Source organism: Suncus etruscus, chromosome 10 (genome assembly GCF_024139225.1).
Source record: "Suncus etruscus isolate mSunEtr1 chromosome 10, mSunEtr1.pri.cur, whole genome shotgun sequence".
NCBI lineage: Eukaryota > Metazoa > Chordata > Mammalia > Eulipotyphla > Soricidae > Suncus > Suncus etruscus.
The window spans coordinates 92,975,285-92,990,714 of NC_064857.1; the positions used below are offsets into that span (position 1 = coordinate 92,975,285).

The window sequence follows — 15,430 nt, forward strand, 5'->3', positions numbered from 1 at the left end:
AAGAGACAAAACATGTAGACTTAATCTCAAGAGTAACATCTTTCTGCTGATAAGGGGAGCTGCAACCATTGGAAGCAATTCATTCATGTTCCTTTGAATTTTTCTAGGACATTTTAAAAAATCACCTAAATACTGTCTCTCTGGAGAGAATGATTTTAACTCTCAAGTCTTCTTGTGCCAAACACTCAGCAGAAATGTTTTTGTGCTTTTTAAATTTTTACATATTTCATTTAAAAGAATTTGTGGGGCACACTTAATTACACTTAGAACTTACTCTTACTGAGGCTCAGGGGACCCAATGGGATGATGAGAATTTTACTCAGATCAGCCACATGCAAGGCAAGCTCCCTACTTATACTTTGGCCCCACTCTTTAAAAATAATCAGGATAAATAAGAGGTGTCTGTATCATTTCCAATTTTTATAAATTGATTTGTATGAAGCTAATAATTTGTATGAATCTTCAAAACACATTATGAGATATTGCAGACAACCATCATAAAGTTATTCTAGGAACATATTCTGGGGCTTTCTGAATAATTAAGATTTTGACTGACTTAATAGGATTTTTCCATATGCGGAAGTATAAAAGTTCTATATCATTGTACATAGAATTTTAAACCAATTTTGGAATTAAATTAAATCCATCACTTTTATTTTTGCATGGATTTTCTATGATATAATAAACTGAAATCATATTTGAAACAGTATAGCCATTGCACTGTTCACCATAAGAATGAATTCCACTACATTTAGACAAAGTTGTCTAAATGTCTAAATAGTTGTCCCATGTCTTGACCTTCCAAAATCTAGACATTGATACTTTGATACTTTGATCATCCAACCAGGACTTTACAAAATGGCATGGGAGTTTCCAAGCCTTTCCATTCACTTTCTAGTAAAATCAACTTTAAGAGTTAACAATGCTATGTTGTGTGTGCCATGCAGATAACCTCAGAAAATCTTGGTATACATTCAAAGTAAATCCAATGCAGTGCAAGTAACTCTGTGATTCAGAAAGTAAAGAACGCATACTGAGGGAGTCAGGATTTGACCATACCAGAAACAGTCATTATAATTTTTAGTTCATAGACCCTGCTGCTATATAAGCAAGAACTATCAACCCTGAAAATCATTGTACCTTTGAAGAAGGGCTTTCCATTTGTGATTTCTTTTGTGGCAAATCCAGGTCCTCTAGGACAGAGTTCATCATACTCAGGTGTGTTTCTCACTGGACATTCTTCACACTCGTGGGTACCCCAGGCTGCCCCCACAGAGCAGCAGCAGGCATCCATGCGGTGGCGGCCAGAAATGGGCAGAGTACACTCCTCATCATCATAGCGCATGTAACATGTTTCCAGGCGAATATCTGCCAGAGAGAAGCGATGGAAACTGAGGACACCTACTTGCTTCCAGAGACCCAAATATGATATATAAAACACAATAGATAGTAATAATTTGCTCTTTTCTTCTTGACAAGAATTCCATTTTTATTCTTCTAAAGAATCCAGGTCCTGGCAGTGTCTGGCAGACACATTGGCAGCCCATGCTTATTTGAAGCTCCTATTTGTGGAGAATTTCAAGTCAACATAAAATATTTTATGCCAATATCCCATGAGAAATAGTATTCTAAGAACTCATACTCTTTACTCTTCAAAGGGCTGCCTTTTCCCTGGAAAAATAAGCCCATTTTCCATGCAGGCATCCTATGGTGATTTGATATCTCATTTTGAGGGAAGAGAACATGGGAATTCACTACTGATGACTTGGAGCTTGCTCTAGTCTGATCCACATTATTTGTGGGGAGATAGAATGGCAGATTATGAAGTGAAGCCTACCTCAAAAGGGGAAAAGAGCATATAAAATCCATAAATTTCCCCTTCTACTCTGCCAGCAGCACTGCTATTATCCCAGTAGGTGTTCAGGTGCACATTCTTTTCAATATATCAGCCTTAAGACCAGATAAATTAGATTGTGAGGAAGCAAGGAAATATCAACCAACTAGAGATCAGAATACCTAGAATTTGGGGCTATAATATAAAATAAAGCTTCTAAAGCCTTGGAAAACTCAAGTTGTCCTTACAAGACATAATTTTGAGGAGAACTTCCCAAATGGTGCTCATGCTCAGGAAACCTAGGAGGCCTGCCCAGAGATTCTCAGTTAAACAGAATAGTGGCTAAATGCACACATCCAAGGGTGAGATATTTCTCAGACACCTTGCCATGCCAGGAGTTACTTGAGCCATTTTGGCAGGACTCCAGAATTTCCAGGCTTTACCCACTTTTCTGGGGACACAGAGAATTCCCTAAAGTGTCCATGACATCAGGACCACACTTAGCAGTATTTGGAAGATCATGTGGTAATGGGTATGGAACCAGAATCAGCCACATGCAAGGTCTATACTTTAACTTCTGTATTATCTCTTTGGCACTAAGACAGATAATTTTTAAGTGCCTCCTTAAATGAAACACATCTTTAGCTGAAAACCTGTCAGGTGGTTTTCATCAAATGCTTATTACCCCTTAAAAAAAGGGCTAAGACTCAGAACAACATTATCCATGGTCATAAAAGTTTCCAGCCATTGAATTGTAGCTATTTTATCTCACTGCTTGCATTATGAACTATAAAGTTCTATATTTAAGGATTTGTTAGTTCTCATTTATATATGATCCAAGTCCCTAAACTACATACCGCTCTTTTCATCACCTATGATGGGGATTTACTGAAGCTGTTCTTCAGAGTAATGTAGTTTTACATACACAGTGTGACAGCATGCCTGTCAGAGTCCTGGAATTTGACACTCGAGACTCAAGGGACTTGTTCCGAACATCAGTCAAAAAGCCAGCAGAGTCACCACAAAATAAGTCATCATACTGACAAGAAAGAGGGGGTCTACACTTGTAGTTACAACAAGGTCACAGGGCATTTTCTAAGAAGTCTGGGACCTATGACTCATTTCTTCCACATCATAGCCACCTGGGCTCTAGCAATTGGCCCAAAGCATCACACCAAGACAGGCAGAGATGAAAGCCCTGGGCTCTGTCTAATTTACATTTCACAGATGTGACACTCTTCATTTCTGGCACAACAGAGTTCCTGTCAGGCCTCATTCTACTGGAAGGGGATGGACATGCCAATCAGGTAGGAGCTGCAGTCTTTAATTAAATAAGCCTTCCTTCCATACCATTGATCTTGTATAGAATAATATATGGTATATGAGGAGCAAATTTAAGAGCTGTAGTATGACTAAAATAATTATGATTAAAGAAATAGCTACATGTTACTAAAGACTAAATTTCTCTGCATCAAGATATTATCTACTCTCTCTCTCTCTCTCTCTCTCTCTCTCTCTCTCTCTCTCTTTGTTTTTTTTTGAGCCACACCCGGTGGCACTCAGGGAGTGACTCCTAGCTTTGCGCTCAGGAATCGCACCTGGCAAACTTGGGGGACCATATGGGGTGCCTGGATTTGAACCACTGTCCTTCCTGGGTCGGTTTCATGCAAGGCAAAGGTCCTACCACTGTGCTATCTCTCCAGCCCCTATCTACTCTTTTTTTTTGGAGGGGTCACACTGGTGATGTGCAGGGGCTAGTGCTCAGTAAACCATGTGATTCAGGGTATTAGACCTAAGTCTGCTATATGTAAATTATACCTATGAATTTATCTCTCCAGCCCATGACTCATTTTATAAAGAAAAAGCAAAGAACTTAAGTAAGCTCGTCTGTCAAGGAATCCATCATAGATTCAAATGAATAGGTTGAATTTGGGTATTTATATTTGTACAAGAAACTAAGTATTTATATCTGTCCGATTAACTGATCTTTAAAAAAAACTTAAAGAAACAGTCATTAGGAAGGTGGCAGGCTCAATATTTATTTACCTAGGCAGATTCTCCCTGTGGTATCCAAAGTCATTCCACTGGGACATTCACACCTAAAGGATCCTGGAGAGTTGACACATACACCATTTTTGCATACTCCCGGAAACACTTGACATTCATTTATATCTATGAAGAAAAAGGAAAAAGGTTAATAGAGATGTGTTTTCACTCTTCTTTAGTGCATTTACAGAGTTCCTGATTATTTTCACAATAGAAAAGGCAATTTTTAACTAGTTCAAAAAGTTACTTTGCTTCCAAAAAGCTCAGAGAGAGATTCTAAGATGTTGAAATACAAATTGAACTGAGTCCACTTATTAATACAGACAATAGTTCCTCATTCTGTCTCGGGGAATAATCTTTGACTTGCAGAGAAAGGTGGTTGGTACTATGAACTAAGGGGACATCTTGGGCAAGGCTTCCAGGAGTCATGTAATCAGCTTAATGAGACAAGATGTCTGGAATTTAATGGAGAAACAGGGACCTCATCCATTTTTTTTCCTTTTTTTTACTTAAACACCATGATTACAAATTTGTCCATGATTGGGGTTGAGTCTTACAATATATACCACCATTTACTACGAGAGAGGGACCTCATCTTTCAAGCTGATAAAGTTGGTAAGAATAGGGGAAATTTTTCATTGAGGAACATATGGGCCCAGAAAAAAATATCATTTGAGAAGAGACAACTCTAGGAAGTACATAAAATTAAAACTAACAAGGGTCTCAGACTCAATGGTCCCAAATTTAATTGGGGCTAGTTGATGCTCACATTCATTCATTCATCATTCACCAAAATCTCTTACTTTTTCCAGTCCTTCCCAATTTGCTAAATGGGGAGCAGTATGTTCTTTGGACTTAATTTAGAAAAATATTCACCATCAAGCTAATACAAAGAAATGCACTTACTTGTCAATGCCAAAAATAAAAAAAAAAAAAGTGGGGTGGGGGAGTGTTACTTAAGAAACTCACACTGTGTCTCTATTTAGGAGAAATCCATTTTCAAGCCAAAGATGTTGGAAAAAAATTTCTAAAACTTTCTAAGAGAGATAAATGGGGAAGGGGAAATTTACGTTTGGGGTGGGTTCTTTTTTTGTTGTTCTGGCAACTTCCATGCTTCTGAGGTCAGATAAGTTATTAACAGTGGGTCTGAAGCAGAGAAAGGCCAATGGATTCAGTCATGTTTTGGAAAGGAAAACCTTGGGTGGGGGTTGTAGTGTTCTTCTTTATTTTAGCAGGAAAAAACTTTTATCCCACATATGGGACTAATTACTGTTTTTAAAATTTTTCAGCTGCTGTGTCATGTCAGGTTGTGTTAGTCACCCTGACCTCTGTCTATCCAGGACTCTCCGAGAAAGAAAGAATCCAGCAAACTGGAGAGACTGCATAGACTTCCAAAAGTGAGGCAATAGAACATGTCCTTCTATATCAGTCATGGCTAGGAAACAAATACACAATCAAAAAATTCGGACAAGCCAAGAAAAATGCACATTTTACAGCCTCATAGAAGATTTCCTTTTTTTCTTTCTGTAAAGTAGCAATTTGAAAGTACAGATGCTCTTTATTTTTTAAGATTTTTTAAAGTTTATTCATTTATTAATTAATTCATTGATTGATTGATTGATTGATTGGTTTCTGGGTCATACCCAGCGGCACTCGGGTCACTCCTGGCTCTGCACTCAGAAATTGCCCCTAGCAGGCTGGGGGACCACATGGAATGCTGGGAATTGAACCGGGTCCCTTTCCAATTGGCTGCATGCAAGACAAAGGCCCTACCACTGGGCTATCTCTCCGGCCCCAGTACAGATGCTCTTAACCATGCCTTTTAATCACTGTGTTCTAATGGTTGCAATAGCATAAATGGGCTCATGAAATTTGCAACTACTATCACCTGCAATTTTCATTCATTTTCTCTGCCGCAGTGTGAAGTTACATGATAGCCTTATTTAATCCAAATTAACTTAGCATTCTTCATGCACTCAGAAAGTTAGAGTTTACAAATAATCAGAAATACCTTCACATTGTGTTCCTTTAATCCTTGAATATCCTTTACCACAAATGGGATCTGTTAAAAAAAAAGTGAATTTGAGATAACAATATCCAAATTTTGTAAAGATATAGCCATTACATAGCATAACAAATAAAAGAGGAGCTAGATTGTGAATTAGTTTAGTTTGAAAATAAGAGGTTTTTTTAAGACTATGTGAAGATAAATAAAATGACTCCTTGATAAAGTTCAACTCCTCTAACTAGATTTCTCTATTGCTATCAGTTCAAAAAATAAGAATCACAAGACAGGATAATTGAAACATAAATATAAAAAACAAAGCCTAGAATTTGAAGGAGTTATGCTCTGTGGCACCGATACTCTACAACTTCATGCATTTATATATTTAAAAAAATGAAACAATAAAACCATCAGCATGTCTTTATAGCTCATTTTGCAAGAGATTTAAAAGAGATTTCATCATGAAACCGTCATATCAGTTTATTGGAAGAAAATACATGCCATGAAAAGCTCAGGAATCCAAATCATGAGCTTACTGAGAGTCATTTGAATTGCTCAGTAATGAAAGCAAGAGTAGCTAAGCACATTACAATGTGCTGATAAAAAATGATAAAGTAATCAGATCACATAAAACTACTGCCCTTAATACTTTTTATAAGCAATCTGTTGCACTGAGGACATCAAATTGCAGCTTCTAAAATTCCCTTGTGAACCTAAATGACCCAAGTATTGGAGAGAGTAACAGAACTCTTACCAAGTTGACAAAGGGTACATGGGCTCCCCCAGGCAGCGCCAAGGGAAGAACAACACTCAGACTTCAAGGTGGCACCATTGATATTAATTTCACACCGCCCATCAATGACCGTCTGCCAGCAAGTACCCTTGATGGTTTCTGTAGTACGGGGAAGGAAGAACGATACTTAATGCATGCTTGGTTAAAATCTATATAAAAATCCAAATACATGTATTGGAATTATAGCAAGAATAAATTCATAAAACAAGAAATAATGATCACTTCACATTTTGCTCATCAAACTTTGAATTCCTTTGTAATAATGAGGGTCAGTAAGGACAGCAGCACTGAGAATCAAAGGGAAATGATTCTCAGAAAGATAAATAAAGATAAATACCTATGCAGATGGTTTTGGTTGCATCCAAGGTACTTTCAGACGAACATTCACAAATGAAAGAGCCAGGGCTGTTTTTGCAGACTCCATTAATGCAAGGATTCGATTCGCATTCATCAATGTCTGTAAGAGAAACAGGTATATATTATAGCTAGAAGCTAGTTGGGGGTAAATGAGTAGTTAAATATTCTCAGTTACTATCGCCATTTGGTAGTAAAACAGATCTAATTTTTTTTTCTCAGATAAAAGGTCACAGTATGTGAGTACATCATGTATGACATGTGGCATATGACAGAATCTCTTAAAAAACTCAGGAGCAAAGGTGTAATTTCTGAATTACAAATTGAAAGAACATATACATATATTTTCTTCATTCCTTCTTGCTTCCAAGTAAAATGCTACTGCAGCAAGTGCAAATTGATTAGTTTAAAGGACAATTTAACACAAAATAATGGCAAATGAAATAACAATGACAGTACTTCAGTGGCTTAAACATGCATGCAAGTGTTCTTTGGAACCACAAGATTTGGGGATAGTCTAATGGTTTAAAACAGAAAATTTTTTTATGGATTTCTGCTGCATAACAAAAGACTCATAGTATTTGCTAGGAAAACAAAATTAGGTAGCTTACCTTCACAGGTTTTTAGTTCAGGTTTGTATATAAATCCCTTAGGACAGGTACAGACAAAACTTCCAGGAGTGTTCCTACACTGTCCATTGTCACAAAGTAAACTATTCAATGCACACTCATTAATATCTAGAGAAAGAAGTGAAAATTAATTTTTAAAAACAGTAGCTATCATGCTCACAACTCTTTTGCTCTGTTAGGTTAGGCTATATAGGACATGATGTTATTATGAATTCAAAAGAGAATGGAAAAATCCTGTACTATTGATCTTTGCCAGTTTATCTAACTTTTAAAAAATGAGGTCTTAACTAATGTTTTCTTCTTTCTTTCTTTCTTTCTTTCTTTCTTTCTTTCTTTCTTTCTTTCTTTCTTTCTTTCTTTCTTTCTTTCTTTCTTTCTTTCTTTCTTTCTTTCTTTCTTTCTTTTCTTTCTTCTTTCTTTCTTTCTTTCTTTCTTTCTTTCTTTCTTTCTTCTTCTTTCTTCTTCTTCTTTCTTTTTTCTTTCTTTCTTCCTTCCTTTCTTCCTTCCTTCCTTCCTTTCTTCCTTCCTTCCTTCCTTCCTTCCTTCCTTCCTTCTTCTTTCTTCTTTCTTCTTCTTCTTTCTTTTCTTTCTTTCTTTCTTTCTTTCTTTCTTTCTTTCTTTCTTTCTTCCTTCCTCCCTCCCTCCCTCCCTCTCTCTCTCTCTCTTTCTTTCTTTCTTTCTTTCTTTCTTTCTTTCTTTCTTTCTTTCTTTCTTTCTTTCTTTCTTTCTTTTCTCTCTCTCTCTTTCTTTTCTCTCTCTCTTTCTCTCTTTCTTTCTTTCTTTCTTTCTTTCTTTCTTTCTTTCTTTCTTTCTTTCTTTCTCCTTCTTTCTTTCTTTCTTTCTTTCTTTCTTTCTTTCTTTCTTTCTTTCTTTCTTCTTTCTTTCTTTCTTTCTTTCTTTCTTTCTTTCTTTCTTTCTTTCTTTCTTTCTTTCTTTCTTTCTTTCTTTCTTTCTTTCTTTCTTTCTTTCTTCTTTCATCCACATCTGGCTATGCTCAGGGCTTACTCCTGGCTCAGGGATCTCTCTTAGCAGGGCTCAATGGACCATATGGGCCATATGAAGTGCCAGCACTCAAACTCTGGCTGGTCAGCCAAGTGCTGTTAGGCCAGTGCTTTACCCACTGTTCTATATTGCTCTAGTTTTTTTTATATTGCTCCAGTTTTAAATAACTATGTCTACTCATATAATAACTATACATTTCCTAAAGGCTTTGAAGAGTGTATTCCCATCACAAAGTCGATGCTGATTACAAAGAAGGATAAGGTAGGTTTGGGCCAGAAGGGATGAAGAAACCTGCAGTCAAAAGAGGAAGATTTTTGAAAACAAGGTGAAAATTCTTACCAATGCAATTTTTTCCAGTTGAATCCACTTCATATCCTGAATTGCATATACATTTGTAGGTGCCACGAAGATTCTCGCAAATTCCATTTGGACAAATATCAGGATCTAATGCGCACTCGTTTATATCTGCACCACAAAAACAGCTCAAAATCAATCACAATAAAAATACATTTCACATGGAATTATCAAAATATAACATTACAATCAATTCAATAAGTTTCTTTCTCCCTCCCTCACTAAAATAGTCTACATAAGATTTTCCTTCTACCAGTCCCTGAGAGAAATTAGGTATTTAACCTAGAATTAAGAGAGTACCAATCTTTAATAAAGCTGAAGGAATTTCAGGGCTTTTTCAAATACCAATGTTAATATGGAAAAGAGAATCAACATAGAACCCAAATGTAGTGTTTACAAATGGTTCCCCCTGGCACTAGTCAATCCTACTTCAATCCACCTTCCACCACTATCACCAGCACTAGTAGGCACTGCAACTATGTCATTCTCATGGTTCAAACATCTCTAAACTCAAAAATATCTTCAAGATTAAGTCATCATGAACTCTGGTTACTGACTGGAAATTTCTCATGCTTCTCCATGGAAGGACATGTGGGTCATGAGTATATGGAGCATACCTACACATCACTATATAACCTATTCAATACAATCATCTCTGGAAAGTCTCTGACTTATTTTTTTTGCCCACGTAGACAAGGTGTCTGCCTCTGTTTGCTCATTGAGAGCACCAATCGTCAAGGATAACAAGGTGGATAAACAGGTGGTGCCACATAAAGAAAATTAAGTTAAACATTTTTTTTTTCTCTTCTCCAAGTTCCTATCACAATTTTCTCCATATTGGCTTCTTACTGTAGGTCTTCTTGATTCTCCTTCCCCTTATTTTATTTTGGTTTTTGGGTCACACCTGGCAGCACTCAGGGGCTACTCCTGGCGCTATGCTTAGAATTCACTCCTTGCAGGCTCGGGGGACCATATGAGATGCTAGGATTTGAACCACCATCCTTCTGCATGCAAGGCAAACACTTTACCTCTATGCTATCTCTCCGCCCCCTCTCCTTCCTCTTTTAGCTATCCATTTCCTCTATTCAGCCATGTATAATGATGAAATCCACAAAGTTAAGCAACTAATAGTTTATCCAGTTCAATTTTCTAAGAACTATCTTTAACCTAGTCATTTATGTTTCTACTAACCATTAGAGAATCCTTTTCTATTTCTTGTCACCCACTTCCCACCTGTTACTATTTAATTTCTATCATAGAACTGACATTATTCTAGTTTTACATCCTACATAAAATATTTCATTCTTGCTTTATTAAGATAATGTCTGTCCCTGTTTGATACAAAAATATAAGATGCTGCCTTACTGCCATCTTATAAAGACCAGAACTTCACCATTATAAAATTATTTAAAATTATTTAAGAAGAATAATTTAACTTAGTAATTTAATTAAACCCATAACTCTGAATTGTACTTAACAATAGAAAATCCAAAGGAGAGTCATGACAACCCTTCTCATAACCCTGGTCACTATATCTCATCACAGTATTTCATCCCCCGTCACATTAATGGTGCTCTAATCCCCCAATTCTAGTCCTCCATCCCTATTCTGCAAACAGAAGACCCAATTGCCAGAGATTTTCTGCCAGGTGGCCATCTCAGCAATCTGGGTGTAATAGAAAAGTGTTAGGCCAACTACTGTTAAGATCCCAATTGAAAACCCAGAGGGACACCCAATGCTTCTTTGCACATGGTTAAGGTAGAAAATTTCAAAGTGAATCCTTACCACTGCCTGATGATGTCATTCCTGGCCCACTGCTGCAGAGCGCCTGATATTCCGCTGCAATAAATTAACAGATAGTAAATGATTCCCTTGTTTGCACAACAGGTCTATCCTGCCCCTGGCCTTGCATACATCATTTCCTCCAAAGTGAATGGAACTAAAATAAAGTGGGAACAGAAAAAGAAAGCATTTCCCAGGTGGGTCACCCTTACACCAAACCCCATTTTAAAGACTGCAGCGCTGTGGGAAATGACTGCTAAGAATAAAAAGCATCTTACAGTAATTCCTTGTGTAAAGCACTTTCGGAAAAGGTGTTTTTCCTATAAGTTGATTTTGTCCACCAGGGAACACTTTACACTTACAGTGAAATATGCCTGTTAAAATGTGGTTTCTTAACTGTTAATAAAACTTTCTCCCACCACCTTGGGAAAAATTTTGTTTCTTTGGTGAGAGCAGCTTTTCAGGACAATCAAGTTCTTAACATTTTCTCATTTCTTTCTGCAAGTCAATACCCTAGCCCACACTCACAAGAACAAGAAGATATCTCCATTTGCACCAAAGAGGATTTTTATAGTTAATATTTATCAGGACACTTGATTTATCCAATATGATACATCGAGAAGAAAAGTATTACATAATGGCAAAACTGTGAGATCTTATTGGAGAAATTGTTGTGGATAGAATATTTCCTCAAATTTACCATGGAATCAGAGTTCCATTTCTTAAAATGAATACAATGTTTTACATGTAATTCCATCAGTATTTAGGTGAACAGAAAAGTGAATAATGTAAATGTAGAACTAACTGTAACCCTACTTTGTCTAAGTAAAAGAAACTAAAATGGTTTCTGGCAACCACAGGGTCTCAGGATCAAATGCAAATTATTTGTGGGAAGTGACAAAACAGAATAAAACAAAACAAACCAACCAACAAACAAACTTAAAAAAACATCCTGGGTGGTAACGAAGAAATTTTGTGTAGAAGGTAACTGCATGGCAATGCTGAAGCGAAGTTATTGTGTTTCTGACACCAGCAACTTGTATTCCTGATGAGTTATGCAGACAAGAGATATTAGATTGAATAATTCAGAGCCTATTCCTTCTAGCAAATGTAAATTTGAGAAAAGTGATGAAATCCCTTAATTTAAAAATCATCGGAAGAAGGATCAAATGAAGGGGAATGGGATGGGAAGGTGTCTGCCATTGTGTGGGTGAAAGTCAGGAACTGGGAACCAAAAGAAATGTGTCCTCCTTAGTCTTTTGAGTCAGCAGTGAATTAAAACACTCGCAAAAGACTGGAAGCAATAAAAAAGGAAAAAAACAAAATCATGCTAGTTTCGTAAAAAGCATTTTTGCAGTAAGTGCTAAGTTAGCTGATTCTTGGCATAAATGCAGGTGATTTACTATGCTGTAGAGACATGGGTATGGGCAATTGAGAAAATTCCCAAGGATTCTACACTCATAGATTGAACTGACTTATTTTCTGTGAGTGGGAGTGTTCAGCAGCAAGTGAAGAAAAAAAAAAAAAAAAGCTTCACATAAACCTTGTTTGGCCTCCAGAGTACAAAGATGAATTTTAAGGCTGTATGATTGAGATTTCTCATTCAACTCAGGGCATTCTTTTTTAGGTTCTTTTAGTACCTGAAACCCCCCCCCTTTCTTTTGAAATTAAGATATCCCATAAAGCCCATCAATCTCATCATGGCAAAAATAAGGTGAGTGAAATTACTTCTTGCCACCAAAACTGCTGTATAAACCCATTCAAATATAAAGCAGAGGCTAGTAGAATAGAGCATTGGTTATCACTCTAATTGCTTGAGGAAATATGGTGTCTTTTGATCATCGTTTTATAAGCTCACTTCCTTTTCTGTTGTATGCATTCTTTTGTTGTTGTTGTTTTGTTTTGTTTTGGGGCCACATCCGTTGACACTCAGGGGGTTACTACTGGCTATGCTCTCAGAAATTGCTCCTGGCTTGGGGGACCATGTGGGACACAGGGATTCAAACCACCTTCTGTCCTGGATCGGCCACGTGCAAGGCAAACACCCTAATGCTGTGCTATCTTTCCAGCCCCACGATATGCATTCTTCAGAAATGCACTTGATTGATAATTACATACAAAAATAGGGAATTCTTTTCTAAAGATCCTTGGAATAATTCTAAGTTTTGGCTCTTTGCCTCATTAATATATAAATAAATCGTGTACCCTCTTTAGCACTGGTTTTTATGAGACTCATCTATTTTGTAAATATGAGTGTTTTGTATGAAAGTTCAAGTACTTGTAAGAAAGGAACTTGGAGAAATTAAATGAGCATACAAATGATGAAAGTAATAATAATCAACTATAGAATTAAATAAAAGTACATTTTTCAGTTAAAATTATATTTGTATATTATTCAGTTGAAGTAAGGTAAATATATTGACTGGTAATAATATATAAAATAGCCATTTGTATATTACATACTGAGTGACATAATTAGTTTAAATGAGCTTTCTCTCTTTAACTTGTTTCCCTTTCTCCTATAGTCTTTTATTTAACTTTTGCTAACTTCTCAGAATAGTTTAATTTCTAATTATAAAAGTTTAAAATGCTATTGTTTTCAAAATTACAGATGTTTACAATTTGTGAGATAATCTTTAATTAGTTATATCTGGACCTAAAAACTATATAGTTTTAGATGTATAACTAACCAAAAGAGCACATATTTTTAATATTGGGTCTAACTCTATTTTAGCACATTAAAATTCAACTGCCACACTGCTTTAAAATTATGTTCAGATGTTGACAGTCCATTGCTTTAATTTCAATAAATTATTTTTGTATTATAAATAGAGATAATTACAACGGAAGAAACCTTCTGAATTACCTAAGCCAATTCACTTTGCAAAAGACAAAATTAAGGATCCCTTTTCCATATTATTCCATCTTATAATTAATGTACCTAATGTTCACAAATATAAACCATCTCAAAGCTTTATGGAAGTAGGTGAGAAAGATTCCTAAATAAACAAAAGCTACCAAGAATTAAAGCCTCCAAATTAAGTAATTTGTCTGCTTTGCCGGAAAGCCGGATTCTCAGTTTTCTTTTCACTATGCCATGTCACTTGAAATTGAAAAAACAAAAACAAAAACAAAACCTTTCCCTAAGGTTGAATAAAATAATTTAGGAAAAGCATACCTAAATCAACACAAGGGATGTGAATACAATTCACAGAATGCCTTTTGGGAAAAAAAAAGGTAAATATTTAGGTCATCTGACAGGGTTTCCTTTACACTACTTAAAATGTGTTCTTTCATAAATGTTACAATATGCAAACAAATTATAAGTATTCTAAAGAATAGGAACATAATGGATGTGGAAGAACTAATATGAAAGTTATAAATGATTATTTGTATTGTCTGGTTATGTATAACCAGACCCTCCTGGACCCTGGCCATGACCCCAGAAAGCATGATGTACCTAGAGAACATATGCCACCTTTCCCTGTGACTTCTCTAAGTACAAAGATCATAGATGGCAGCAGAAGGCTGATAGTATGAGCCCTTCCCCATGACACCATATACCTGAATTCTGTGCAGGACATGGCTGGCAAGGTTCCCCAAAAGCATATTCAGTGCTGGCACAACAGCATTCAGATTTAGTCACAGCACCAAACAAAGGTTTCACACACTGGCCTCTCTTGTATCCACCGTAGCATGTGCTTCGCATATGTGTGTCTAAAAAAGGAAGAAAATTCTGTCATCACACTATCACTTTAAACAGAAGAGAAAGCCCCAGGTCACAGCTGAAGCTGGCTTTCTGCACACCATCTTTCTGTTCTAATTTGTGGAGAATGCCACAGTGTTTAAATAAGGTAATTAAAAAAATAAAAGATGCTTAACAGAAAAAGAAGAAACAAAATCAAACAAAGCCAGCCATATTCACTTCCAAGTATTAAAACCAATGTCCAGATTCTCAATTTTCTGGGAACAACAATGGCCAACTGTGAAATCCTTAAGTTGTAGGGGTTGTGGCTCATTCATTTTTGTCTTCCTCAGGCCTACGTAGAGCAGGCACTTAATAAATGCTGACCAAATGATGGATGGCTGTTGACTCTCACACTTTGATAAATAAGATCTTTATTAGAAATGTGGCCTACCTCAAAATAAACATGCAATTATTGAATGCCTGAAGTAGATGTGCTTTAAAAAAGTAAAAGGCTCATTATATAAACCAATAAATGTGAGTTAGTAAAGCACTGTTTTCTCTACCAAGAGGGGATTCTATCAAGTCTACTGTACCCTTTCCAAATTAAGAGCAGTTACTAATTACCTTTCTTAAAATAATTAGCATAAAATTTGTCTTGTTAAAAAAAGCCTCAACTTTTCTTTTTTTGAAGGTTTTATTTTATTTTTTAAATAATATCTTTTTTTTTTTTTTTTGGTTTTTGGGTCACACCTGGCAGTGCTCAGGGGTTATTCCTGGCTCCAGGCTCAGAAATTGCTCCTGGCAGGCACAGGGGACCATATGGGGCGCCGGGATTCGAACCGATGACCTCCTGCATGAAAGGCAAACGCCTTACCTCCATGCTATCTCTCCGGCCCCAAATAATATCTTTATTTAAACACCATGATTACAAACATGATTGTAG

At 36.4% G+C, this 15,430-nt stretch overlaps 1 protein-coding gene across 1 annotated transcript in view; it reads right to left on the reverse strand.

The window, feature by feature from the left end:
* The window catches only part of FBN1 (fibrillin 1), a 271,458-nt gene that overhangs the window by 83,090 nt on the left and 172,938 nt on the right, over positions 1-15,430 (reverse strand). Inside the window, exons 17-25 of the mRNA XM_049782524.1 lie at positions 14,364-14,516; positions 10,803-10,856; positions 9,003-9,128; positions 7,644-7,769; positions 7,016-7,135; positions 6,640-6,777; positions 5,892-5,942; positions 3,881-4,006; positions 1,141-1,368 (exon numbers count right to left, since the gene is read on the reverse strand). Of these exons, the coding sequence (XP_049638481.1) occupies positions 1,141-1,368; positions 3,881-4,006; positions 5,892-5,942; positions 6,640-6,777; positions 7,016-7,135; positions 7,644-7,769; positions 9,003-9,128; positions 10,803-10,856; positions 14,364-14,516 (1,122 nt within the window). The remainder of the gene's footprint in view (positions 1-1,140; positions 1,369-3,880; positions 4,007-5,891; positions 5,943-6,639; positions 6,778-7,015; positions 7,136-7,643; positions 7,770-9,002; positions 9,129-10,802; positions 10,857-14,363; positions 14,517-15,430) is intronic.